The 27,298-nt window shown below is 49.8% G+C and overlaps 6 protein-coding genes and 1 non-coding gene across 7 annotated transcripts; 3 read left to right on the forward strand and 4 right to left on the reverse strand.

Annotated features, from left to right (window-relative positions):
- Positions 1-1,374: 1,374 nt before the first annotated feature.
- On the reverse strand, positions 1,375-3,940 carry SETTUDRAFT_85280 (uncharacterized protein; the record flags this gene model as incomplete). The annotated part of the gene is made up of 4 exons (XM_008022198.1): positions 1,375-1,488; positions 1,541-1,728; positions 1,778-2,870; positions 3,203-3,940. 4 exons carry the CDS (start codon positions 3,938-3,940, stop codon positions 1,375-1,377), a joined length of 2,133 nt encoding a protein of 710 aa, XP_008020389.1.
- A 2,314-nt stretch (positions 3,941-6,254) lies between these two features.
- Positions 6,255-6,848, reverse strand: SETTUDRAFT_30789 (uncharacterized protein; the record flags this gene model as incomplete). Its single annotated transcript, XM_008022070.1, has 4 exons — positions 6,255-6,301; positions 6,331-6,360; positions 6,432-6,687; positions 6,726-6,848. The coding sequence occupies 4 exons, from the start codon at positions 6,846-6,848 to the stop codon at positions 6,255-6,257; spliced, it is 456 nt and encodes a 151-aa protein (XP_008020261.1).
- A 4,574-nt stretch (positions 6,849-11,422) lies between these two features.
- Positions 11,423-13,557, reverse strand: SETTUDRAFT_178554 (uncharacterized protein; the record flags this gene model as incomplete). The annotated part of the gene is made up of 3 exons (XM_008022976.1): positions 11,423-11,682; positions 11,733-12,566; positions 12,615-13,557. The coding sequence occupies 3 exons, from the start codon at positions 13,555-13,557 to the stop codon at positions 11,627-11,629; spliced, it is 1,833 nt and encodes a 610-aa protein (XP_008021167.1). The 3' UTR covers positions 11,423-11,626.
- Positions 13,558-14,365: 808 nt separating this feature from the next.
- On the forward strand, positions 14,366-14,447 carry SETTUDRAFT_t6. Its single transcript has one exon. It is a non-coding gene; the product is annotated as a tRNA-Leu (tRNA).
- Positions 14,448-16,571: 2,124 nt separating this feature from the next.
- On the forward strand, positions 16,572-17,330 carry SETTUDRAFT_30791 (uncharacterized protein; the record flags this gene model as incomplete). The annotated part of the gene is made up of 1 exon (XM_008022071.1): positions 16,572-17,330. The coding sequence occupies one exon, from the start codon at positions 16,572-16,574 to the stop codon at positions 17,328-17,330; it is 759 nt and encodes a 252-aa protein (XP_008020262.1).
- A 3,127-nt stretch (positions 17,331-20,457) lies between these two features.
- SETTUDRAFT_18972 (uncharacterized protein) lies at positions 20,458-20,982 on the reverse strand (the record flags this gene model as incomplete). The annotated part of the gene is made up of 4 exons (XM_008021955.1): positions 20,458-20,553; positions 20,607-20,659; positions 20,713-20,879; positions 20,933-20,982. 4 exons carry the CDS (start codon positions 20,980-20,982, stop codon positions 20,458-20,460), a joined length of 366 nt encoding a protein of 121 aa, XP_008020146.1.
- A 789-nt stretch (positions 20,983-21,771) lies between these two features.
- Positions 21,772-22,456, forward strand: SETTUDRAFT_18973 (uncharacterized protein; the record flags this gene model as incomplete). Its single annotated transcript, XM_008021956.1, has 2 exons — positions 21,772-22,357; positions 22,407-22,456. 2 exons carry the CDS (start codon positions 21,772-21,774, stop codon positions 22,454-22,456), a joined length of 636 nt encoding a protein of 211 aa, XP_008020147.1.
- Positions 22,457-27,298: the final 4,842 nt, after the last annotated feature.

Below are 27,298 nucleotides of genomic sequence, written 5' to 3' on the forward strand. Positions count from 1 at the left end.
CCCCCCACCCGGGGAGAAAAGCGAAAGAAAGGCAATTTACTGTATAGGCTAGAAGGAAGAGGGAGGGACGGAGAGACGGAGAGAAGGTGAGCGGAGCATGTGGGAGAGGGGAAGAAAAAAAGAGGTAATAGGTTGTATATACTACGTACGTGTAGATGGAGAAGTCGAATCAGGTGCAATCATGTCTATGTGTGCTTGAGTCGTGCGTAGGTTCCGGTCATCGCGGAAGCGAAAACGAAAAAAATGAGGTTACATGGTTGGGCATTTGCGGTCGTGACTCTCTCTCTCTGTGTGTGTGTGTGTGGATGATGCAGCGTTAGGCCAGGTGTGGTACGTACGTACAACTATGCTGGCGAGACAAACGGCAATGCCGAAAGGCGAGGGTAATTCTGCCTTGTAGGGTGCAAGCAAGCAAGCGTAGGCGGCATGCCCACGTGCCGAAAAGGCCCACCAAGCAGGACCGTTTGGAAGCTGTGGCTGCAAAGTTAGCACTACTAGGCGCGAGGCTTTCACGCAACAAAGGTACAACAAGACGACTACTGGGAGAAATATCATCATAAGTTCTTCTATAAAGTGCCAGAGGGTATCATAGAAAACCCCCGATTAAGGGTACAGTAATACTGTTTCAAAACCATCCTTTGTTCTTGCCGGACCCTGCTTCTCACAACCTCCATGCCTTTACCTATCGCAACTCGAAGCAGGATTTAAGTTTCTTATCCACCAGACGCCAAGGGTAGCGTATCCAACCAATGTGGGGGGGGGGGGAGACATACTAGTCGTACCATGCAACTGCGCTGATCGCCGTCGGGTGAACTCGCTCGTAAGCAGACAAAGAAGATGACAACTGAAGTGGGGGAGAGGGCTGCCTAGTGGACTTGAATGACCCCGGCCGTTTGATCAGCAATCGAGTGTCCATCCACAACAAACAGACCTTCTCAGCTGTGGTCCGAAACGTTACGTAGTGTGTATCGCACAGGGCAACCCCGCTGTAAACCAACCCCAAAGAAAAGTAAGATACGAAAAGAATAGGAAAGAGATGAAAAGAAAAAAGGTAAAGGAAAAGGAAAAGAAGGAACAAAGAAGCAATCTTACAAACAGCCACCCTATGCTAACGTTTTGTTTTTTTGGCATGGAGCCCACGGAACGCCACAGTCTGTGACTGGATGCATGGAATAGGAGAAGTAGTTGGATAAACAACAAGACGGTGTCGAAGGAAGCATACGATGGAGGGGTGCCCCAAAGGGAAGCCGCGTGCCCAAAGACTGGGGGGCTTCTTTTTTTTTAGCGATTATGCAAATCTTCGGTTCATCTTTGGAAGAAAAAAAAAGGATTCAATCGGTCGGATTCTCGTGAGAAAACAGCGACGTCTTCATCCTATGACCTGAGCGCAATAGGTGAGGTGGCGAAGGCTGAGGCGGCAGCGGCGGCATCTAGACCACGTAGCTGAGGAGCATATTTGGGATGTTTGATGAACTTGGGCACCGAGTCCTAAGCGAGGGGGGGTTAGTTGTTGGCAATGCGTGTGGCCAAGGAGACGTACACTTGACATGAGCTTAAAGATGGATTGTTGTGCCTTGTCGAAGAGAGAGGCGACTTCGTTGAGACTCTGCAGCATGGCGGCATCATCGCCAACGGCACGTGTCATGCGTGTGGCTAGTTGGGTGCGGAGGCTGTGATCAATGTTCAGCTCGTTTGGCGAGCCGGGCGCCAAAAATGCGTTGTACAGGCCTGTGCGTGGTTAGATGATGGTCGCTACACAAGGTGCTTCAAAACTTACCATAGGCAGCAGCGAGCGTCTCACGAATCACCTCGACCTTATTCTCACCCTTGTCGTTGATGGCATCCTTGTACTGCTTGTTGAATTGCTGGACCTCAAGGAAGAAGGACAGGTTCTCCTCGCACATGGTCTCCTTGAGGAACTCGCGGTAGAGCAGACGCCACGAGGGGTTGCGGATGATGACGTTGGTGCGGTTGCTGTTGGAGTCGCGCGTGACGCCGTCTCTTGACTTGATGGTGACCTCTGCGGTTGACGGGACTTCCTCGAGAAGCCATCCTGCTATGCGCTCGCCGTGGTTGGTGATGTAGTAGTGGACCTGCTTGGAGGGCTGGAATTGCTGGTCCGAGTTGCGGGGATCGACGGGAGCGACGAGCTTTAGCTGCAGGAACAGCGAGCCGACCTCAATGGCCTCGCGGGGGTCAACCATGGTGGAGCAGTCCATCAGCCACTGGGCGGCGTTGCGGCCGTTGAACGTGTACTCGTACTGGCGCTGCGAGTTTGGGCGGTGCTTGACAAGCTTGACGCCAATGTCGCACTTGGAGAACTCGTGTATTGAGTCCGAGTCGGATTGTGTCTCGTTTGCGGTTGTGCCGACAAATCGGCGGAAGATGATTTCGACCGTCTGCTCGTCGTGGTGGAGCTTGTCGGTTTCCGTGTTGCGCTCGAGGACGACGAGCTGGCGGGGGTTACGGTTGGATTCAATGACGGCGCGGACGTGGGCCGAAGCAATGCCATTGCGTGTGCAGAAGCGCTCGAGGATATGGATGCCCTTTGGTGTGAGTTGCCAGACGGAGCTCTTGTTCATGAAGTCGGTCTTGCCTTCGACCGACTCGATAAACTTGGCCTCGAGGAAGCGTTGGCAGACGGAGCGGGCCATTTCCTTGGCCATGGAAAAGGTCGTGGTTGTGGTCGTGGTGACGACACGTGATGAGTCCTTGGGGTCTGGCATGCGGTTGGACTGGGAGAACTTGAGCGAGCCTAGGTTGGTGATTGCCTCGTCGGATGTGAAGGTGTGGTCGATCATCCTGAAGCGCACTCGGTGGGCTGTGAGGGGAAGCGAGACCATGAGTGTGGAGAAGAGGTCCTTGAAGTCCTGAAATGGTGCTGTTAGTCGGTTTCTCGGGTTTTGGGGAGGGCTGAGAAGAGGCACAGGTCCATGCATGCCAGTAGCCAAACCACAGCACATGGCTCGCTTCTGTCACACGAAAAGAAGCAGCCCCAGCCGAGAGAGAGAGAGAGGGTGTGTAGGTGCGTGGTTTTGGCCAATTGAAAGAAGCTCTCGGCCTTGTTGCAGGAGCTGAGCGTTGCTTTTGAGCATGGTGCAGGCGAGGGTAGCGCGTGGGCGTGGACGAGATGCAATTGTTGAAGGAGGGGAGGGGAAGGGAGGGGAGACAAGAGAGAGAGGAATGACGGCAGACTACTCACCCTGGTAAAAGGGCGCTCATCGTCCGTCATGCGGAGTAAGCGCGAGCTTGTCTGGTGCATCTTGTCGGATCGCCGTCGTCTTGGGGCGGGTGGCAAGCGAGGCGGGGGCTGGACGTCTTGGTCGGCGTCGTAGAGGCAGAGGGACGAGGCGTCGAGGCTGGAGCGGGCTCGCGCGTGCGAGGGCCGTGGAGCGCCGGTGGAGTGGAAGGGCAGGGCCGAGGACGAGGACGAGGCGGAGGCGGCGGAGGGAGTCCTGCTCAGTTCGCGGCTGCCTTTTCGCAGCAGAGGAAAGCGGGCGAGAGTGTAGCGGCGGGTGTGGTGTTGGTGGGCCGAGCGCGACCGGGACGACGACGACAACGACGACAACGACAACGAGGCCGACGAGGCCGACGAGGGAGCAGCAGAGCGGTCGGGCGTGTCGTGCCTGTCGCTGGCGGGCTGGGGCGGGGGCGAGGGCGAAGGCGAGGGCGAGGCCTGGGCGGCGGCGGCGGCGAGAGGGCTGTGGTTGTGGTCGGGCAGGGCGGCGGCGGCGGCGACAAGGGCGTGGTTTTGGCGGGTGGGGGAGGAGTGGTTGCTGTGGTGGTGGTTATGGTGGTGGTTGTGGTGGGGCGGGTGGGTGGCGGGGAGGGTCGGGGTGTCAGGCACAGCAGCAGTAGTAGCAACAGTAGCAGCAGCAGCAGCAGCAGAGACAGAACCAGACACGGGCAAGGGAAAGAAGGAAGTCGTGTGGAAGGGCATGCCGAGTAGAAAGATGGTCGCGGAGAGAATGGTCGCGGGCCTCTGGTGCGAGGGCAGTGGGTGGGTACCCTAGCTGGGATTGGCCTTGGGCGTCTGGGGGGGCCCGTGGGCGGAGCAGTGCAGAGCTGGGCTGGTGCGGGTGCGGTGCAGGCCAGGCCAGGCGGTGCAGGCAGGCGGGCGGGCGGGCAGGCGGGCAGGCAGGCCAGGAGCAGCAGTGCAGCAGAGGGCGGGAGCAGGCAATAGCGGCAATAGCAGCAGCAGCAGCAGCAGCGGCAGCAGCAGCAGAGGGCAGCACGCAGCCAGGCAGCCGGCCAGCCAGCCAACTGCGAGCCAGGCGCGCGAGTCTTCTGCCGCTCCAGACAGGCGCTCACACCGCCGGGTTGCGTGGTGGAGGCGCTTGGTGCTAGTGGGAGCAGCAGCAGCAGCAGCAGCAAGGCGCCGAAGCGGCGCTGGAGGCTCCTAGTCGCATACGAGACACATGGCCCTGCTTACAGTGCACATGGGCTTCCACGAGGCATCCCTGCTCTCTGCCGCCCCCTGCTGCCCCCTGCTGCGTGCGAGACGCTGCTGGTGCCGATATGGCTACGCCGCACGCCGACACACGCCTAGACCGACTACGCACGCCTACACCTAGACACTGTACAAGACACAAGACACGCCGGGTTTCGCATCTGCACCGCCGTTTCTCGCCCACGCCCACATGTACAACCACTGGAGCCGGCGCGCGCCGAGCATGCGTGCCCCGAGGCCGTGCCCGCCGAAAAGGAATTATCTTGACGAGGCAGAAGCTGACTCGTCGTCATAGGCCCCGGCGATCTTAGCCCTATGGAGCGGCCATGGGAATCTTGCAAAAATAAACCAGGATTGGATTTTTGGGGCGGCTAGGGCGGGCGAGGGTGCAAAGGCGTGGCGGCGGGGAAAAGCAAGGGCGAGAGACGCGCCGTGGTCATGGTGGTGGTGTGGCAGTGGTACAGCTGGTGGTGGTGGTGGTGGTGCGGGGGTGGACGAGAGCGAGCGACGAGTGAGGGACGGGCGGCTTGGGCTTGGGCTTGGGCTATTCCCGATAGCCGGCGCGAAAAGGCGTCGGAAGCGGAAGAGGAGGACAGGCAGAGGCGCTGAAACCCAAGAGTGGGTTCTTTGCACACGTGGAATGGCGGCACATGGCTGCAGGGCTAGGAAACACGGCCATGGCCATGCCCTTGGCCATGACGACGAGCATGACAGGCTGAGTTCGGCGGGCACATTGCATTCAGGCATCGATCGACCGAGCGTGTAGATAGGGTGCAGATCTGCCGAGCTCGACGCCTTGATGACCTTCTATTGGGCGCGCGTCGTGTCAGCCGAGGCGAGTAAGGCCGGCCGCCCGCCACGCTGACCACAGCACCATAGCACCATAGCACCATAGCACCATAGCACCATAGCACCATAGCACCATAGCACCATAGCACCATAGCCTATACGCCTGGGATGCACTGCCAGTTGCCCGTGGGCCTGCGCGCTCGACGTCGCCATTTTTCCCCTTGCCTTCGTTGCCTGCCGTGACGGCCAGGGGGTCACCACACGTGGCAACCGATCCTTTTGCCTAGCGGCCGCTGGCGTGAACGATGCAGCAGCGTCCCACTCGCGCCTGCCTGCCTGCCTGCCTATACCACTCACCACTCAGCGCCCCTCATCATCACGCCCAACCCCTCAGCGCTACTGCACGCCTTGCCTGCATGACCTCCCCTCCCCCCCAACCCCTCGACATGGCTTTCCACCTCCCTCTCTCTCCCTCTCTCTCCCTCTCTCTCCCTCCCCCCCTCTCCCCCAACACGACCGCCGTCAGCCTGCGCCTTTGGACGTTCTCTTTCTGACACACTTTTCATTTGCAGCTTGTTTCAACACGGGTGCTCAAGCATCTTGCCGAGATTGAGCGCACTTGCTCGCCCTCCGCTTCCACCTTCTCCATCTCCACCCACAATGTACATTATAGCCGTGATTATTGATCTTTTGCGTCTTCCTCGATACGGCTGCCCTTTTTTTTCCCTTGGGGTGGGGCCAGCAACGCAATCCGCCCGGCGCACAAATGTCGGTGAGACGTCCAACGGCGGCACCACACAAGTGCAAGCTGCTGCTAGGGGGGCGGGGGCGCACGCGCGCGCGGGGGGCTATCGCGGATGCATTGCTCGATCGTGACAGGTTTCCTTAACCACTCTGCATCTCAGCCTGCTGCTATCATCTACGACTCACTCCATGTACCTGTATTGTCTCGATGCGACATCACCCACTCAGCCCCATAGACACGGCGCCAAAAAAGACCCTCGCCCGGCCCCGCCTAGTCTTTCCTAGTCGTTCCGACAATGGCACTTGCCGTCAGCCACTCTGTATGGTACCACTGCCACGACGCTTACCGGGACATTCTCGAACCTCGTGGCTCCAAACTATCCAACCATCACGCATAACATGCTTCAGCCATGCACACCATGGCGTCTCTCAACAGCAAACTACATACCGCCACCATCACACCTGCCGTTGCAAGAGCCTCTCCATTTCGCTCCTTCTCGCTCCACTTGTCTTCCTCCTCGTCGCCCGCCTGTTACCGACAGCCCCACGACGACGCCTTGTCCTTTTTTCTTCTTCTTCTTCTTCTTCTTCTTCTTCTTCTTCTTCTTCTTCTTTCCTCTCCTTTCCCTTGTCTTGCCTTCCTTTCCTCTTACATGCTCCGCCAGGCTCATGGTTTGCGCAATGTCCCGAGCAAAGGTCGTGCGCTGCTCACCGAAGAAGCGTCTTCGAGAACAATTCTTACCGTGGTCCCGCCCCTCGGATGATGCGCTACGCCGCTCACAAGTCTAGATTTTGGTCCCGGGAATAGCTCCGTGGCTTCAGATGGATTTGCGCGCGCCCGCCAACCATTCCCTGATTCAGGCATGCGGACAAATTTCCCTTGGTTGCTTTTTCCCCCCCTCCATGTCACTCCTCACTAGCCACAGGTATACCGAACCCATGCCGCCAAGTGGGCTTCTGCGATAGCTCCCTTTGTCTTTATTCGTATGCGAGCCCTGCGACGACGTGGAACCGCCTCAGAATCGAGTTTGGCTGGTGGGGTTGGCGGTGTGTGTGAGAGAGTGAGTAAGTGGATGTGCATGTGGCCATGTGTTGGCAATAGGCGAGCGAAGGAGCCCAAGACTTGTTGTATCCAAGCCGGTGCAGGAGCGAGCGCCGTCAGTAACCGCACAACACAACACGTCGTCCGTCTGTGAGACAGCCATGAGACGGGCGCGCTCCCCTCGCACGCCTGACTCTGCCATACCCCCCCATGCTGCCTGTACACGACCATGCTTCACCGCCGGGTAATTGGTTCGAGACAGCACAGCGCGCCTAGCACAGTCCGAGTCAGAGAGAAACAGAGAGAGAGAGAGAGCCTTGACACGGCCGTCCTCCACGCTGCAATCTGGACAACGACTCTGATAATTGTCCGGCCTGAACACGTTTCTCCTGCCTGTTGTGGCACCCGACCCGCCCTTCCACACAGTCTCGCACACGCCGGCACACAATCTCGCACACGCCGACACTCAATCATGTCGACTCGTACCTACGTCGCTCGTCGCGGTCCAGACCATCGACGCGCTGTGCAACCCCCAACTTATGCCACGATTGCGCGCGCCTGGAAGGGGGGCCCTGTAGTCCTGCAGCCCTGTAGCCCTCATGTCAGCGCTGCCGGACCTCCAGGACAACAGCTTGTCCGCAAGTAAGCAGAGCTGTCTACCATACGCAATCCTCTAGACCAAGACGGCATCTCGTAAGCACAAAAGGGGATTTTTCAAACACAAGGCCGCACTTCCCTAGGTTTCTCCGAGGCGCACATAGCTTAAACGGTTGCATTCGGTAAGACACATATACGAACCTGTCACTGCTGTATGCACTGCATGCTCTCGGCTCAATGCGCCGGCCCCTCTTGAGTCCAGTCACGCAAAACTCGCTTTAGCGATGTAACGTATGTATGGACATATGCATTGCAAAGCTTCATGAAAGAGAGAGAGAGAGAGAGAGTGAGAGTAAGAAAGAGAGACAAAAACCTGTTTACTGAACAATGCGCCGTCTCACACCCCCGCCGCCGTTGGCATTTGCAAATCATGGCCATGTTTTTTTTTCCTCCCTTGTCCGCTAACACGAGACATCTACACAAAAATGCGTCGTACCACCCCGTAGGGACCTACTTGGTCTGTGCCAGCTGGTCATGTCCCTGTACAACGTCATCGTACATATGTAATGTACACCCAAAGGCCCAAACCTAGTGTGGAGATAAGGGGTTAGTTGTCTGTGTGTCGTCGTCTTTGTTTTCCTTTTCTTATTTTTTTTTCTCCCCTAAGCCCTTAACGAGCAAATCACGCGGCTATAACACAACGTTGTTATTGAATTAGATGAAGAAAAAAAAGCAAGGACTGCATCACGCCTTTTCTTCCTTTTCGTGTTCAGTCGAGTCGAAAAAGGGAAAAAATATGGGCAACGCCGAATCCGAGCGTCTGGGCCGTCTCGGAGAAGAGCGCCATGGTAATAACGCCTATTTCCTTTTCTTTCTCTCTTTTCTCTCTCGTACTCTCTTCTCCACTCTGACATGATTTCCCCTCGTTTTTTGTTTCTCGTTCGTTGTTCGTGGGCGAAGAGAAGGGGGCATACCTAATACGGGTGGGCGCATCGGCAGCAACAGCAGTCAGATGGCAGAGGACGTGCAACCTGCGTCTCCTTGTTATTTTATTCTATTCTTATTTTCTTATTTCCATGTCTTACTTGCACGTGGATGGAAGCACGCGACGCTATGCTTTCCCGTCACGGCCTGCTTGCATACATATATGCATGTGTGGCTTGGCTTAATCTGCATCCACCCAATAAACAAGACCAAACCAAACCAAGAAGAAAAATGAAGAAAGAAAGAAAAAAAATGAAAAGCCTTTTCATACTACAGTTACACAGCTAGGCATCGACTGTGTTGTTCCGACTATCCCTCACCGGTGCACATGCACATGTGAGACTGCCATGTGCGCCAAGGCATAACACGAGTAGCAAACCTGCGTCATCACCTATTTCCCGAGTCAAGTCCATGGGAAATGATGGTGTAGGCCCTGTCTATACGCACGATACGGTGACGTGAGATGATGATTATGATGATGATGTGGTAAGAAGGTTCCCCTAACGCGTATACTCACATGTAATACACCAACGTTGGAAGTGATCGGAGAGTTGAAGAGAACGCGAGCATCTGGGCTGCACACTCGTAATGACTGGCTTACTTGACCTGAACTGGCTGGGCATGCTTACTCTACTTGGCGAGAGAGATTGTGTTTGTGTGTGTGCAGCATTATGTATGTGCATCTAGAAAAGGGAGGTCTAGCGGCGCCCACAAAGTACCAAAAAGACCCACATTACACATTACACCAGCGGAGATCGACAATCTGGCATCCCAAGCGCCCTCGCCCTCCCCGAAAAAGGGCCCTTTAGACAGCGTGCCAACATAGGGGAATCCTTTTGTTTCGTGTGACAAGGCGCAGTATGTTTACAACGGCGTACAGTTGCTTGCTCCCCCCCCCCCTTCCAAGTAAAGTAAAACTGAAACTAACTCATCCAAGGCTAAACAACTAGTAAATCAAAGGCAGAAGGGGACGGGGGGGGTAACCTCGGAAATGCTTTTCCCATCACCCTGTCGTCACTTCATCATACCCCCTGGAAATCCGCCGTTTTTTTTTCGCATGACTCTCTCGCATGGGCTTGCCTATCTCGACTGACTTACTTGCTCAATATACTTACAATCTCTGTGATCTGGGGGCCTAGCGCCAAGTATGTGGAAATAAACGTTTTTTTTTCTCTCTTGCACTTGCATCTTTGTGGTGTCTCCCCGCCGCTCGGAGCAGAATTACTACTGATATATACTTTGTGCTACTGTTACATGTGTAGCAGGTGACATGGCGAGCCGTGATCGCGGAGAGAATATGTAGGGTGGAGAGAGCTGGATATATCTATATACGCATGGCAGGTGTCGCGTCGAGCCCGCGGGACGACTCCGACTCCGACTCCGAAGTCCTTCTCCGCAACTACCATGGGACCTACCAAGCACAAGTATTGTATCACCTAAACTTAGCCACTTACATCCAGAACCAGTGCACACAGGCGTACTTGATGATTCGCCAACTTTGATTACTATGCCTATTTTCCTGCTATATCGCACGTACAAACACATACGTAGGTCTAGGTATTCCACGTCGTTTGTATAGAACCACCCTTCCCTCCCCTCCCTGATTTCCAAACTCCCATTTACCTACCCTACCCTACTCCAGCGCTGCGCCGCACCACCACATATCTCACATACACATACATCATCATAATCATCATCATCATCATCGGCAATCGGCAATCGGCACCATGACCAATAGATGACATGCTGCTCGGCGTTTTGCGCCATTCGGCCCTGCAGCGTCTGCAGCACCAAAATGCCTCTCTTCTCCACGTGCCCAGACAAAAGGTGCCGGCGCCGATGCCGATGCCGCTATCAGATGCATGAATGCCTTACCGACTTGAGGGGGTGGTGGCCACGTGTGAACATGTGGACATGTGAGTGCGTCATGGATGGCTGGTGGACGTGTGTGTAGGTGTGTAGATAGCCAAGCCAAGTAAGGGTAGGGATGCTGATAACGACTCCAAGCAAAGCAAACAACCAAGGTATAACCCTGCTTTTACTTACTTATAGTACTCTTCCTCCTGCAACACCCTCGCTACCTACATCCATTATCCACGCACGCATACACACACACACACACACACATATATATATATATATATATATAGCCCAACTGTGTGGCTTACTTTGGAAACACCCGCCCTGCTACTTACATCTACTGCATGTACATGTAAGTAGTGCTAGCTACGTAGTTTATCGCAGAGCGAGCCCAAGTAGAGAAAACGGGAGGGTGGGAGCTTTTTTTTTTCTTATTTTCCAAGGGATGCCATAGTCCATGGTCGATCCCATCCTGCAGGTTTTCTTTTCCGTTACACGTGGCCCGGATAGTCATCATGATTGCGAGGGGGAGGGGTGTTCTTAACCTCGATTTACGATTCACATGGTAGACTATGGGAAGCGATCGGAGACTTTTTTTCCTTTTCTTTTCTTTTCTTTCCCCACATTCCGCAATGTGTGTGCAGAGTATACTTTGGAGGAGAAGAAAAAAAAACGACTGTTCACCAGCCAGTTGGCGTGGACGCACGAACACGGAGGGGTGCGCGCAGACCAGAAACGCGATATGCGAACCGGGTCTGATGTCCCCGTGGCGATAACCATTGCATCTCTATCTAGCCTCTGATCCAAGCATCCATTTCCTCCTTTGATCCGACGGCATTGATATTGACGGCAGAAATCGCGTCGTCATTGATTCGAAGCAAGACGAGAGACATTTCAGGGGTTGCCTCAGTCTTCGCGGTCCGACATCCCGGGCGTCATCTTTGCACGGCTCGTATCTTATCTTGCCTCATTGTTTTTATATTGCTTCTCTCGATAACAAACGAGATCAAGCAAATGGGCGCGTCTTATAGCAATTGCTATGACATTGGGGAATGGAACCTCCACACTCCACTACCCGGTCGAGCCCTCCACTCGGTAATCTCGCTGCATGAACCTGCTGGAAGACCGAAGGCGATGAGCAGCATCAGATGCGAACTGAACTAATTCTCTGCTTGCGGCCGCATTTGATACTTAGCCCAACCCACAGTTTCTGGCGCTACAGAACGTTAGTTTTACATTTTCTCGGCTGAATAGATGCCCACTTACCAGTATAGGCAGGCTCCACGACTTGTTTTCCCGTAACCTTTCGGATGTCCTGGTACACAAGATCGAGGGGGATGAACATGCCCTCTCCAGTAACAGTAACTCCAAAAAGCAGTCCTAGCTGTGTTCCAGATCCATCACGCAGGAGTATGCTTCCCGAATCTCCACTTTCCATAAACGGCCGGTCGTATACCGAGCTTGTTACAACAAAGCAATATCCTGGCGTCTGGTTGGTGAATCCATAGATTGAAGCGATGTCCTGATCGTTGTTTGTGTTGATCAAAGACATGCAAGCATTGATAGTTCCCAGTGTCCATCCCGAGGTCCTTCCATACTTGGCGACACGAACAGTCTCTCTGTTGACGTCGAAAACTGACCATTTTGGACAAGGGCGAGCTCTACCCACCAGGGCTTGTCTCGGCGGCGGGGCCTCAGGAAGTCGATTGATAATATCACGCTGCTGAACGTTGTCCATGCGTATCAAAGCCCAGTCAAGAGGGAACAGATACTCGCGCTCTAGGTGCTTAGTCTTTTCTTTGGACTTGTCTGTCGCATCTTTGTTGGCTTTGACGACTCCACGACCTGAGCCTGCGTAGACATGACCAACGCCGCGATTCGTATTATACGTGGTCATGTATTCCTTTTCAGCCTCCCTTTGCAAATCATGAGCATAACCAACTCCTTGAGAAAATGCTTGCTTATAACCCTGGATGTTCCGCTGGAGAGAGACTAGGTAGCCAACATGATCACACGTGCCTGGAGACACTATGCGCTGAGGGGCGTTCAGCAGAGTTTTGTTGCCAGGCTTCAGGGTTCCGTCATTTGTTTTCGAAAAAACTGTATTGGAGTCAGCTTGAACGTTGATAAGGTTGGATGAAGCCATACTTTTGTCGAGTCGATCATCCCGAACACAGTACCAATTGGTAATACCGCATTTGACTCCGCCCTCGAGGATCACAGCGCCGCCTAGCGTGCTGCATCTGACATCCTCACCATGAATCCCAATAGATGAGCCCATGCGCAAGACCTTTTCGTATGATGTGCTATCGATCGTGTTTGAGGGCTGGTGCCTGGTGTCACCCAAGAGTGATACGCCACACAGGATCTCGACGACGAAATTGGGGGCAATTTTATCGACGGCAGTCACTATATCCAGGAGGACCTTGCCATGCCACTTCGGGTCGCGCGCAGTCGGTGTCGCGATGACGATGGTTGGAGGGCATTTGTCAGGGGTGTCTTCCAACCCGCGACGTATCATTTCCATGGAGAGCCACTCATGATGTTCCAATATTTGAAGAAGAATCGGTGTCGCCTCTTCCCACTTCTTGCGAATGTCTAGTTCACTGTGCTGAATAGTGAACGTGCGGATAGGTCGATAATCGATGCACTCGACGTGAGCGCCCGCTGTGGACTCAAACTGTTCCAACATTGACCGAAGCCTTATAACAGCGTTCAAAAGCTTGTGCGCGTTTGCTGTCGTGTCGAAATTGCATGTAAGGGTGAGGTACTGTGACAAGTCATCCGTTTCGGCTTCATCGCGAGGAATCCTGTAAGTGAAAAGCACGGACACATTGTGAATACCTTGAGCCTCCAGGATGATGTTTGCTTCTTGGAGCTTGGAAGCGGCATCCTCAACCGACTCAAATGCGCCTTGAATGACAGTGTGCAAAGGCAATGGGGGAAGTTTCGGCCATCCAACGCGGTAAGGCATGGCTCGCACATCCATCTCTTGCTGTATCTCTTCGTCAGAGCGGGAGCGATATCGCTTCCTTCGCCTGTGCTCGCGCTCGGGGTCGTATGGCCTGCGGCTTCCAGATTGCTGGGACATTGTGGATATATAGTTGAGCTTTAGAAAGAGGTGGAATCGGTAGGTAATAGGTATAGGTAGAGAGTGGTGTATATATATGTGTGTGTGGATGTATATACTACAGTTGAAGTCCTCACAAGAGAGTTGTGGGAACGGTGGAGGTCTCACCTTAGATATAGCCAGGCAGCAAACAGTTTTGTGGGTTTACAATGATAGCAACCGCGGTTACCACGACTTATTGTGGAAACCACTCCCCAACAGGTAACCAATCAAAATGCAAATGAAACGTAGTTTGGAGCGCAGTTGAACCATGGTTGCTTAAATTCAATGACATTGTGGCTACCCGCATGCGAAAAACACATCTGCCTGGACGCGACTTAATGGTGAGTACCTAGGCGCGGTGACATTACTGCTGCCTAGACGCAGCGGGAAGCAAAAGCTATCACGTTGCAAACGGCAGTGCTGACTTGCAGTGTCAATAGATAAGTCTTCACCAGTGGTATGACAAAGTGGGTAAACCATTCTAGCCTTATTATTTGTACAATGATTGAGGTAGAACTAATTTTCCTGTCCTATTCTACGTTAATACGCATGTCTACACTCGTATCCGTACGTATGTATTACATACGTCTGGGAGTCATTCCATTTTCGAAAATTTCCAACCCGCCCCTCCTAGCCCCACTCTTCCCCAACAGCCACAAGAGAGTTTTTCCCACCACAATCAACTTTTCTTTCTACACTGCCAATTCTTCCCGCGCATCGTGCAAGTACCCAGGCAAATATGATGATTGTTTTTTCCGATTAGTCATACAAGTACCAGGTACAACCAGGCAAGATGGCCGAGCGGTCTAAGGCGCTAGCTTCAGGTGCTAGTAGAGAAATCTGCGTGGGTTCGAATCCCACTCTTGTCAACATCTTTTTTGCATCATTTTTGGGCCCAGGGTGAGTGTTGGGCCGTTGTTTTTGCTGATGGAGATGGTGGGAGGGTTTGGTGGGGGTTCCGCGTGTGGAGTGGGTCTGTTGAAAACCGTAAGAAAATTGTATATGAACATGAGGAACATATGGAATGCATGCATCGTGATAATCTGTTAGGAAAGGAAGCATCGATCTCGCTTCAGAAAATTCTCGGCCCTTGTTCATCGGGAAGCAGCAGCGTGGGTTGCGTTACTATAGGAGCATCCAGCACAGTTCGAGACTTTTCATCTCGTTCTTTTTCTTTCTTGAAAAAGCGATTCGCTCATAGGGAAGAGTCTCACCAGGTCTGGGATATGGGGTGGTTGATCTTGTGAAGATCATCGACCAGTTAGCTATAAGCTCAGTCAAGTTGCTGTTGTCTGCTTACCTGACATAGTAGTGGCAGGACCCGATGACTCTGCCAATGAAGCCTTTTACGCAGCTGTATTTCCAGTCTTAGGGCTTTTCTGTTTGAAACCGAGTTATGATTTACGTTACTTGTATTGCTCATGAGTCCAGAAATGTTTTAGTTGGCGGTGCTGAGCAACAACACTCGTTGTAGGGCAACCGCGGTCAAGGAGGCGACTGCACTGCTGGTCAGGCACTCGCTGCCTGGGGTTCTCTTCAGCACTCACATCGATGACATCTGCAATGTCTGAATCGACACGTATTTGGGTGGTTGGAGCGGGTGCTTGTGAGCTTGGGACTTGAGCAAAGTCGGAAGCAGGGGTTCAGGAGGGTGGTTTGATATACTCCCAGTCCCACATGCAAGTTTATTATTAAGATGTTGCGATACATTGGCCATGAGATTGGCCGGTTAACATTTGGTACGGCCTCTGAGCATAACCTTCCTACGAGTTCTGCAAGGCTTTCACGTGATAGCTGAGATGACTAGTGCTAGGCGCACTCGCCGTATCTTCTAGCACTGTGCAGTTGCCATATGTGAGAGGTTGTTTACACTTGGCATTGTGCGAATTCCCATTGGCTCTCACACGCTCAGCAGGAATCAATGTGTCATGAACAGTTGCCCGGGGCAGCGAATAGTTATCGGAGCGCTGTCGTCTGGAACGTTCCAACTGAAACCAATCGCCCTCTCATTTGGTGAATTCGAAAATGCAACGAAGAGTCGCCGTTGCTATAGGCTTTACAACCACAGCCACGCACCCCCATTCAACCCTCTGCTATCCTAAGATTGCTGAATTCATGGCCCAACAATATCCGATGCAGTGCACTTTACGCCTTCTATTACTCACCATTCGCACTGACTTCATTTCCGTGACTCCATGCCATTTTTACGTAGCACAGCAACGGTTGGCCATTGGCGTCCGGGTCTTACTTTGGTTTGTTCTTGCCTTATCTCAAATCAGCGCATCAGAGACTCCCTCCTGGACAAAGAGGAAGTAGCATGGTGAAGGCATTACGCACTCTATTGCCTACCTCGGACATATATAACCATCTCTTTTCCTCTTGTGACCACACACATCCTTTGCATATCTGATTAGGCCCCACATCGCACTCACACAAGGCAGATCTTCAATCAGTTCCATGTTCCTTTGTCTGTCCAGTTCACACTCCTTTCCCAACATTACTACCTCACTTGTGATTATGATCTCCTGTAACATGTCTCCAAGCCCCGTGGAACGCCTCCATGGTTTTTTCAGCCTCTCACGAACAAGCTACTCATCTGAATCGGTGGGGCGCTCCCATCTTTCGACGAATCATTACTCTTTTTCTCCAAGCTGGCAACCATAAAACGGTACAGTACACACCCTTGGTTCCTAGGCTTGTTGCTGACTCAAATCTCTGCCAGGTTGCCCAGTATGGGTTTGCTCTCGTTGGACGAAGGAGTACAGGTTGCGGCAAAACACTAGTCGCTGTTTAACAAGTACTTTCGAACCGTGGTTACGAGTCGAATGCCTCCCGATTGTGAATACTGCCTGGTAATATCCAAGGCCTCTTGAATCAAACCACATCATATATAGAGACTGCCTGTGAGTCTCTCTCTTTCTCTTTCCTCTCCACGAATCCATCATCACTCATACCCATTGGTACTCTTCTTTACATGCCTTCCCACCACAAAAATGGATTCCTCCTCTGGCCGTATGGGCCAGTTTCACGCAACGGGGGCACCCCGTTTAAGCCTGACTAGGAGGACGATCCCATTGCCTCCTGCCTCCACTCCCTCACCTCCTACAACCCCGCCACAATCATCACCAATTTCTTGGCGAAGCCGATCCACTTCGTCATCATCATTCTCCTCCTCCTCCTCCTCATCATCATCACCATCATCATCATCATCACCGACTGCCCAGAACCCCTGGGCTACCAAAAGCAACTGGCGGACTGGTTCTTCTCCCAGATCCGCCCGCACTTCGGCACAAGTCCCAGACTTTGCCAAACTCAAGGAGGGCCAAGTCCTTTACCTAGGACGACCTCTTTCCCACTCCATCTTCTGGCATCACTCGAACAAGTCTGCGCCAGAAGACCATCCGGTTGTTGTAACCGGAAAGTACAGGAACGAGGCCGGAGAAGAGTGCGTCAAGATCCGGCTGTTGACAAGTTTTGGCGGCGTGCGGCTTCAAGACAAGAAGCCGCGCTGGCAATGGAACCTGTTCATGCTCTGCGAGAACAAGCAAGAGCAGGCAGACGTCACCGAGGTCCGCGAGGCCAAGATGGCGGCAGGTTCCGATGCGTTCAAGAGACGCTGTTATGTCAACCTCAGCCCAAATTCGCTGTACTCTATCGAGTACAAGCACCTTGAAGTTTTCATGATCCAGCCAGGACTCGCCTTTAACGCCGAGTCAACAGCCGAGATCAAGAAGGCGCCCGCACTGCCGTAGACGGCAGTGCTTGACAATGCCGAAAGCCACCGATGGTTTACACCTGAAGGTCCCCGGCACATTCATTATCAATATCAGATGTCGACATCAATCGACATCTCTCTCGACAATGCCGAACGCCACCGATGGCTTATGCCTGAAGGTCCCCGGCACAATTCTCTCCCACTGGAGCAGCTCGCGAAAAGTCCGGGCACAAGCTCATATTTTGTGCAATGTTATTGTTGTTGTTGTTGTGGAAAGGCGTTGTAGCAAGGCAGAAGAGGCCTGCGGGGGGATGCATCTTTACATGAGTTTTTGATTTAGCGTGCAGAGCATTGGAGGTATTTCTTGGTATTTGCTTTTACCGTGTATGATTTTGATGAATTTCACGTTTTAATGTCATAGTAGCAGTTATTGAATGGCAAATGATGTTTGAGATACATAACATTGAGGTCCTTCAACAGTGATGTCGTGTTTCGCTTGCTTCTAACTACTCCAAGTTTGGGGGTACACTTTGATTTGCGGTAAGATCTCTTCTAGGTACTAATCAAGAGATCCATACTGAATCATACTCATACTTTAAACGATAAGTGCAAAGCTTCTTCCTATTTCACATAGATGCAAATATCTGCTCCTTGGTATATTGGACGTGTTTAATACAGCCGCTAGCATCTATTCAACTTTGTCGATGCATTATTAGAAGTGATACCCAAGTTCTCTTCGCGTAAAAAGATGAAATTATAGTCACTACATAGCACAATAGGTTCTATTATTTGGTAAATTCGGTAAAGATAGCATTCCTTTAGGCATACGCGTTGAGTTGGCAACAAGTTCATATTTGGCTGTAATTACCTCCTCGTGGTCTAACTCTAACCACCCACCAACTCCAATCTTCCCATCACACTTGTCAAATCAAGAATGAATCTAAATCTTATTACTAACCACTATTTACTAATCAAACACCCTCTCGCAACAACCCTGAACCTAGTTTCCTCCAACCCCCCCCCCCCCTCCCCCTTTCCCTGTATCTCCAGCCAGCCCACACACAACGATATCAACTACACGTATCCTCCAACTCTCCGATACACGACAACCCAACTCCAGCTTATCGTCGCATCTCTTCCGACATTTCTGCTTCGAAGAAAAGAAAAAAAAAGAAATTCACTACGAGGTAATGTCCCTCCCTGCGTCACGCAAATCCCCCGTGCCGCAAGAAAAGAGGGGTACTTCATCCTCGGGACACGATATGTCAATTCACGCGTTATTTTTGTACCCTTTTCATAGATTAGTCATGTTTTCTACCTTGTTCTATAGGTGTAGACATCTCTCCTTATAAATATTACGCATCTCTCCTTACAAAAATTACGCTATTGTTTTCAGGTCCGCGCTAATACGCAAAAGACACCTTTTCACAAGAAAAACAGTAACACCGCTGCAGATAGCCTCCTTCTCGCTCTATTGCACCCCTAAACTAAAAGATGAGGTTGTATATACTAAGGAAACCTTCGGCCGTACGGCAGAGCCAATCGTAGCCCTTGGTGCGGCGTAGCACCTATACTATATCTATGCGTGATCGCCACCCTTGTTAGTACATCTCCCGCGAGCAGCTTCTGCATATGGCTAGTATAGGACCGTCTACGGCGTAATCTTCACCACGCCAAGCTTATAGCTTTGAAGCCCTGTGGTTGTGTAAGCCCCGGACTCTTGTCAGCAAGTTGAGGGCCTGTTCGGTTCTCGGTTCTCCGTCTCCGTTTCTGACGCTCTTTTGGGTTTAGCGGTTTCTGTTAGCGTGGTAGATAGGCTTACTAGATTGAGATAAAACAGAGAATGGAGAACAGAGAGCTGTTTAGTAAAACGCTGTCCTAGTGATCAACTACGTAAGCTACTACGTGATTCACTACGTGAGCTACAAGTACGTGATAGCACTGATTTTAACGTGGTTATGTTAGCGAACGGAGTTTTTCGAACAGAGTAGCACCTTTGAGGGTGCTACTCTTGAACAGAGTTCCGTTTTGGTTTCGCTTAAAGTAGTCAAAATAAGTATAGGGTAAGTAGGCACTAAGTAGGGGTTATTTTGTTAGCGCAGCGCTAACAAAACGGAGCCTCTGTTCGTGCTTTCAAAACCTCCATTCTACCGAATACAACGCCGTTCCCATCTCCGATTAGCAAATCTAGTCCTAATCCGGCGAACGGAATGTATAACGGAGCTCTACCGAACAGACCCTGAAAATCACGTAGTAACTCTACCGAATAGACCCTGAAAATCACGCAGTAAGTAACGTCTTACGTAGATCAGTAAGTGGGCCACCCCACCAAACCTAACGCAACACTCTGACCACCACCATAACGCGACAATAACGCTCTATACAGGCTCTACAGACAATAACCCTGAAGCGCATACAGTAGCACAGCTTAAGCAGCAGACAAAGCTTCTTCAAGAACAGTTCCCACAGGGATCACAGAGCCCAACAAGCTAGCTCCTCCGCCAAGTTATTAAAGGCTGTTAGATTGCAATGCAATTAGCAACAATACTTATACAGGAGAATAAGGAGCTACGTGCGGAAAATCAGCGCTAACGATAGAAGCAGGAGCAGCAGCGTCAATACGTTGCTTCTAGTGAGGTGCTCTAGGCACAATAGGCTCAGCAGATAGCTGCAGAGGCAGAAGGGGTAGTCATGGGGGTGATCAGAACCAGACTAGTGAGTGACACCAGCGCGCGCCGCCAACGTGCACAAAGTGCCACGTTTAAGGGTGTACTGCGATGTTATGCAGAGCTAAATAAAGAACAGTATCTCTTATTTCTATATAATATCATTGCGTTGTTTTAAAGCAATTACGCAGAGTGTCGCGTCAAGTTTAGTAGGGTAGCCGAATAACTAGTGGAACACGTTAAGGGGGTGTGAAAGAGTAGCGAATAAGCGATAAGTATAGTAAGCCCCCTAAGCAGGGGAGTAGTTGAGGGGATTTCCATAAAACTCTCGAGGGCTTAGCCAAGATTAGCGGATTTTACCAAGGGTTTTCATACAGAGAAGGAGAGAAAGGAGAACCTTGTCTAAGGAAAAAACAAATAAAATATATTCAAAGGAGTGTTTAGAAGTTGGGGCTACATAGAAACAAGCTCAAAATGTGGACAAGTGCTACCCTAACTCTACTGCCTACCAAAGCAGGTCGAGTCGCCACCACCATTCTGCAAACACTCATTGTAGAAAGCTTTTCCATCGACAAAGCCAGACCTTGCGTAAGCCTATAATACAAGTAAGTCACAAGCTAACGATCTGAACTGACAGAGTTGCTTACATAATACCCAGTAAAGTGAGCGCCCCAATCGCCGCGCTGAGTCTCCACGATATCTGCTTTTTGTAAGTTTCGACTTCATGCTGTTTAATATTTTGCATAGACAAACCCAATTTCCATCTGTAATCATTGAAGCCAACGACACGTGTGGTAGTGTAACCATCAATGCCAGATCCAGAGGAGAACTGGCACGCGCAGTGCGTGTACTGGTCGCGTTTATCAAGTCCGCGGGCCTCGATTTCAGCCCCAACTGGGATAGAAGCTGCTTGCCCAACACTAGAACAGATGTCAGAAAAATTCTGCGGATTCCTTTTGGGAGTTGGGCTCACTTGAAGATGCAAGCCATAGCAAGAGCGAGGGTGGAGATAGAGAACTGCATTTTGAAGCAAATTGACTTGAAGGATTGTGGATAGAGAGAGTGTAGAAGATTGAAATTGAAGTCTGTAGTGATGCTGCTACTTGAAGGAATTTCAGCGCTTCTTATATACCTTTCAAATCTCGAAGATTATATAATTAGCGAATAGGTCTCTGGAGCTATCTCACTCATTCAGGCTTCACCTGTCTCTCGTCCGTGTGAATGCCACTATGCGATGGTGGTTTCTTGGGGCATTGGATACGAACTGTTTAATTGGTATGGGGTGTTAGTATAGATTCGAATTCGGTATAATGTCTGTGCAGATGTCGTCTTGTGATCGCGTTATGCTAGTGAGTAGAGCCATCAGTGAGACCTAGTTAACCCTATCAGCACTAAGTCGCCTAGTTAGTTGTATTCTTCTTCACTAAATAATTTATCATTACTCAGGTCCATAGCAAGCATCTTCCTCATTCTGAATTGGGATAGGACCTGCTCAATGAAGATGAATTTCTCGTGAGACCTTCCATGTTGTAGCTACAAGTGGCAAAGTAGGACCTACTCCTATACATTCTCGCAAGTACAACACGACTATTGGCGTAAAAATCTCTCTTCCTGGTCAATGAAAGGACCGAAACTTTTGATTGCTTCATCTGTTCAGCTGAGAGATTTATTTCTTCGGCATCAGTAGAAACATATATAAACTTCACTCTGCATGCACTTAGCATTCCCCATCAAGCTCATTCCACTCATTCCATACATTACTACCTCCAGATAATCTTGTTCAATACCGAATACTCATCTCTCTTTAACAAAATGGTTTCTGCCAAATTCCTCGCTCTTGCCTTGGGCGTTGCCCTTGGTGCTCAAGCCAGCGACATCCCTTCTGTCAACGCAAATGGCATTGCCGGAAACATTGCTAGCGCAGATATCAATGCACTTTGGGATACCACTTGGCCGAAATTGCAGAAACTTCTTCCCGGCATTGAGTGCTCAATCGGTGGACACGCCGAAGGAAAGATCGCATCCGATTCCTGCAAGGAGATTGAGGCTAGCCTCGTCTCCATGTTTCCCGGCATTCATTGCACTGGCAATCTCGACGAAGTGGCACTGAAAGCAAGCATCAATGCCCCTGCCACTGTTCTGCGCCGCGATTCTGCGCTCGAGCGCCGCAGTCGTGAGCTGGATGCTGCTGCTCAGAGAGAAGAGCAGAAAGTCGAACAACAGATTGATCAGAAGAAACGGTCAATGCTTGTCTCGTGTGCCGATGCTCCTCACCCTGGCAACTGCTACACTTGTGTTGCAGCTGGTGCAGGTCAAGCCCTTACAAGTGGAGCAAAGTGTCTCCTCGCATTCCACATCGCAATGGTTGCGCTTGAGCGCGGTCGGCCTCAGGAAGGCGGTGAGAACAATGGCAAACTTTGGACTGGTTATGGTGTCTGCCTTTCTAGCGTCGTCGGAGATATGGGGGCTGCGGTCGCTGGTTGCCCTCTTCGAGTAAGTACCAAATACACAATACTTGCTCTAAATAAATGCTAATTATCATCTAGTAAATGAAGAGACATGTTGGTCTAGAGTTGCTAGAGGCATCGGTTCTAGTGCGGCTAGTGAAAAGCGGTGGCTTGTGTGGTTGTTGGGCGATTTCGTCGAATGGATCTGTAGCAGTCAGCGAATGGAGGAAAGAAGTAATCTAAATTGCTAGAGACTAATTAGTTGTTAATATATGTGAATTTCTGGTTCAATTTAAAATTAAACGAGGCTCTACCTACCAAGTATCTCAGACCAGCAATAGCCATGTCTTGATATTCTTTCACACTTGCAAACCTCATCCATGATGTTGTAGTGGCACATGACTAGCCTGTCAGTTTATATTAGGATCCCTTTTTAAGTAGGTATACAGCTTTTTCACTCAATCCAGTACTAGTTGTTGCTATTTAGCTACTTGTTTGTGGGTAGCCTATTGGTCTACTTGACCTGAACCACGTATCGTACCACAGTATTATTATACGAAACAAAGCTCAAGATTACTCTTTAGCACTTAGTTCTTATATCTATCATTCTATTTACTACTTTAATCTAGCTATAAAGCTAAGCGCGGCTTCTTTTATTTTAGGACTTTATTACACTTTTTACTAATTTATTGTAACGTACTACACCAGTGAGGCGGCCAAACTAGTGAGCCGGCCACTTTTTCTTGGCACTGCGAACACGACAAAGAATACATTATGTCTCTACAACGTAACGCTATCTTATTATACAAAGAAGGTAGAATTAACCTTGCGCTTTAGGCCTTTACTGCTAGCTAATTAAAGACTTTACAACGTGCTGTAGCAGCCTATGGCGTACAACATTAGCGGCTCTCTAATTAGCTTTGTAGAATTACTAATTAACTTAATACACGACCTAGAGTCTAGAAGCTCACTATAGCAGAGGAATAGACTATTGTATAATACATTCTTGACCTTAACGCGCGAGGATTTGCGCCCTAGCTATATAAGGTAGTAGATATTGCTAATTAATTGCTAGCTGCTTGTGGTGGGGTACCTATTAGTAAAAACTAGGCTTAGCGCTTTATTGCTTGTATAGAGGAGCTTAAGATAGCTTTTAATTAGGCAAAGGACTATTAGAGAGCCCTTTAGGAAGACCTAGAGGTTATTAGCTTGTGGTTTAAGCTTGTATAAGATACAATTAACTAGTTTAGAGTCTATCTAGATAACATCTACAACTTTAATAAGACTAGCTTCTAGATAGGCGTTATTAGCTTAATAAAGGTTATTACTAGTTTAGAACGTTATACGAGACTAAATCTTATCTAGCTAAGGGACTAAAAGTAGGTAATAGTTATCTAAGGCATCTATGCTACTAAATATACTATCCTACTATTTATTATCTATAAAGGACACGTCTACATCTCTATATAGTACAAAGAGCAAGATATCTTATATATGTTACACGGGGGTCGGCTATACTTCTCTGATCTTGGTCCGGGTTAGGGCGAGTAGACTAAAGCGGTAGTCCGTGAGATTGTTTGCGAAGTGCTATGTGGAAAAGAGTTATAGGATTTAACTAAAAGAATAAACAATTAATTCTATAAGGTAGAATAACTAGTATTAATCTGTGTAAGAGACGAACTATTCTAAAGTTGACCACAACGAGTGTAATAATGAAATCCAACCCATTCTTATACCCATTGCCTCTAGTCCTGCCATCCCTAACATCCCTTACATCCCTAGGATGTCGCTGAGGGCTTTGATGGCTGTCCTCCCCAGGCGCCCTGCCATCCGTCGGATGGCTCATCTTGGCGGGATGGCACATCACGTGACCCTAGCCCCGCGATGATCATTACCTTCTGACGTGGACGTCCATAGGCTCCTTGCCTCCCATCCGTTGTCAAGGAGAGCATCCTTCTTGTTACTTGTAACAATATAATTAGAAAACTTTAGTCTTAGAGAATAGCTAGACTAACAATTAGCTTAGTCTTAAGTAGTTAAAGCACTTTAACGCGTATACAAAGACGCGTTAGAAGGGGTTACATAGGCTGCTAATCTTAGATAGGCACAAGAGCTACCTTAATAAGGATTTTAAGGAATACTGCCTTATATATAAGATTCTTACGCTCTATATACTCTCTTACTTATTGTATATCCTTTAGCTACTTAATATAACGTGGTTCATAAGCGAGTCGGCCACCCAAGCGAGTCGGCCACTTTGTACCAGCGCGTCGACGTTAACACTATAACGCGTTATGTCTCAACTACACAATTATTTGTTAATCTATTCTAAATCTAATCTTTAACTTGCTCTTTTTAACGTCTAATCGCAACGTGTTTAAAGCTAAAGACGTGCTGCTTCTATCTATAACGTGCCTCAAACTACTCTCTAAGACCAACGCGCTGGAAAGCGCTTTTAACGCGACTGCGAACTGAATTCAAAGCGCCTAAATAAGCTAGAAGAGGAGGCTATTGTTAGGCGTATTCTTGAAGAGTCTACGCGAGGATTTGCCCCTATAAAGGCTAAGGTTCAAGCAATAGCTAATAAACTATTAGAGGAGCGTAGTGGCAACCCTGTTGGCAAGAACTAGGTTAACAACTTTGTTAAGCGGACTCCTGAGCTCCGTACGCGCTGGAGCCATCCCTATAATTACTAGCGAGCCGCCTGCGAGGATCCAGTGGCTATCCAGCGCTGGTTTGACTTAGTCCAGGCGACAAAGCAGAAGTGGGGTATTGTGGACGATGATATCTACAACTTTAACGAAACTGGCTTTATAATAGGCAAGATTTTATCACAGTTAGTTATCACAGGCTTAGAAGGATATAGGAAAAAGAAACAGGTATAGCCAAGCAACCATGAGTGGGTTACTGTGATCTAAGGCGTGGGCGCGTCAGGTCGCCGAATACCACCCTTCGTTGTCTTTGTGGGCAAGGTGCTTATTAACGTCTAGTTTAAGAATTTGCCTGCTAACTAGGTTCTTAAAGTCAGTCCTAATGGCTAGACGAATAATTAGCTTGGTCTTGCCTAGTTAGAGCACTTTGATACCCATACAAAGAGGCATACTATAGGTGGGTATCGACTGCTTATTATTGACGGCCATGAGAGCCACTGCTCCATCGATTTTCAAGATCTTTGCAAGGAGAAGAATATTATTCTTCTCTGCATGCCTCCACACTCGTCTCACCTATTGCAGCCCCTTAACGTCGCCTGCTTCTCGCCGTTAAAGCGTAAGTATGGCGACGCTGTTTCAGGCTTAGCACGCAACCGCACCCACTATATTAGCAAGGAAACCTTCCTACCAGCCTTTAAGGCTGCTTTTAAGCAGTCTATCACGAAGGAGAATATCCAAGCTAGCTTCAGAGGCGCTGGACTAGTCCCACACGACCCACAGGCTGTGCTATCTAAGCTTGATGTGGTGGTGCAGACGCCAGTACAATCACCGCGACAGGCAGCCGCCTGGGAGGCGCAGACACCACGCAACGCGCGCGAGGTTAAGGCTCAAAGTACTCTTATTCGACAGAGAGTAAGAAACCGCCCTAGGTCTTCTGCAAATTCTCTTGACAAGAAGGTTGTGCAGCTAAGTAAAGAGGCTTAGCAAATAGCACATAAGATGACGCTTATAAGGGAGGAAGTAGCTGCTCTTCGAGAGGCTCTAGACACAGCAAATAAGCGTAAGAACCGCAAGCGGCGATACGTACGGACAGAAGAGACTCTTACTGTAGGCGAAGTACAAGAAGTATTAGCTGAACAGGCGGGTAGCAGTCGTGGTGATGGTGAGAGTGCGTCGAAGAGGGTGCGAGGAGAGCGGCGGTGCGGGCGTTGCAAGCAGACTGGACACAACGCTCGTACCTGCGCAGTTAAGATAGATAGTACAAGTGATAGTAGCGATTCTGACAATTAATTTAGTATATTGCAATAGTTTATTAACTGTGATAAAAGACTGTGATAACGTGTTAAAGTTGACGCGACGGTACAAAGTGGCCGACTCGCTTGGGTGGCCGACTCGCTTATGAACCACGTTAGTATATTTCTTACTATTAAAATTAAAGTACTCTTAACGCGTATAAGACTTAGTATGCTAACGCGTGTATTATATTAACAAAGAAGGCTTCCTTCTAGCCTTTAAACACGCGTTTTTTAACGTGTTTACGTACGATAACTATAAGAAGGCCTTTAAGGCTTTAGGACTTGTTCCTATAAACGCGTAAGTGGTTATAGATTGCCTTAAGGTGTAGCTTTATACGCTATTACTAGCACCCCTCCTAGAAACACCCTAGTAGTTAAGAACACTAAGTAACCTGCTTAAATTTAGATTGTAATTAAGGCTTGTAAGAGAATCCTTTGTATAATTACTAATAAGTGCTTAAGAAAGCTTCTTAAAGCTTATTAAAGGAGTAGAAGAGATACTATATAAGAATATTCTAATTAAAGCTTGCGTATAAGAGCTTAAAGAGTAATTAGCAAAGGTTATAAAGCGCAAAGGTTAAAAGCGAAAGCGGATCTAGCATAGCAGGACACTAGAGTATGGTGCAGCAGCATTAATAGTAGCTGAGAGTGCTTCTGGTGGTCGTACGATAGCAAAGAGAGCGCGTGGTAGTGGTAGTTAAGAACTACAGTGCCCGTGCACCAGATGAGCACCATCGCCAGTTGAGCACCCCCAACAACTCAATATAGTCAACAAGATGAGGCTGTAGAGCCACCACAAATCGTAATAAAATTGCGCAAAGCTAGGATTATACTATATACAGGCCTACGAAAGTTTTGGCTTATTCAGAAATTTTTTTGGAGGGCGTTATCGGTCGTTGCCGTCGACTACGCGGTGGAGCAGCTCGTGCAACCCGTTGCGGCTCCC

The sequence above is a fragment of the Exserohilum turcica genome (genome assembly GCF_000359705.1).
Source record: "Exserohilum turcica Et28A unplaced genomic scaffold SETTUscaffold_1, whole genome shotgun sequence".
NCBI classification, from domain to species: domain Eukaryota; kingdom Fungi; phylum Ascomycota; class Dothideomycetes; order Pleosporales; family Pleosporaceae; genus Exserohilum; species Exserohilum turcicum.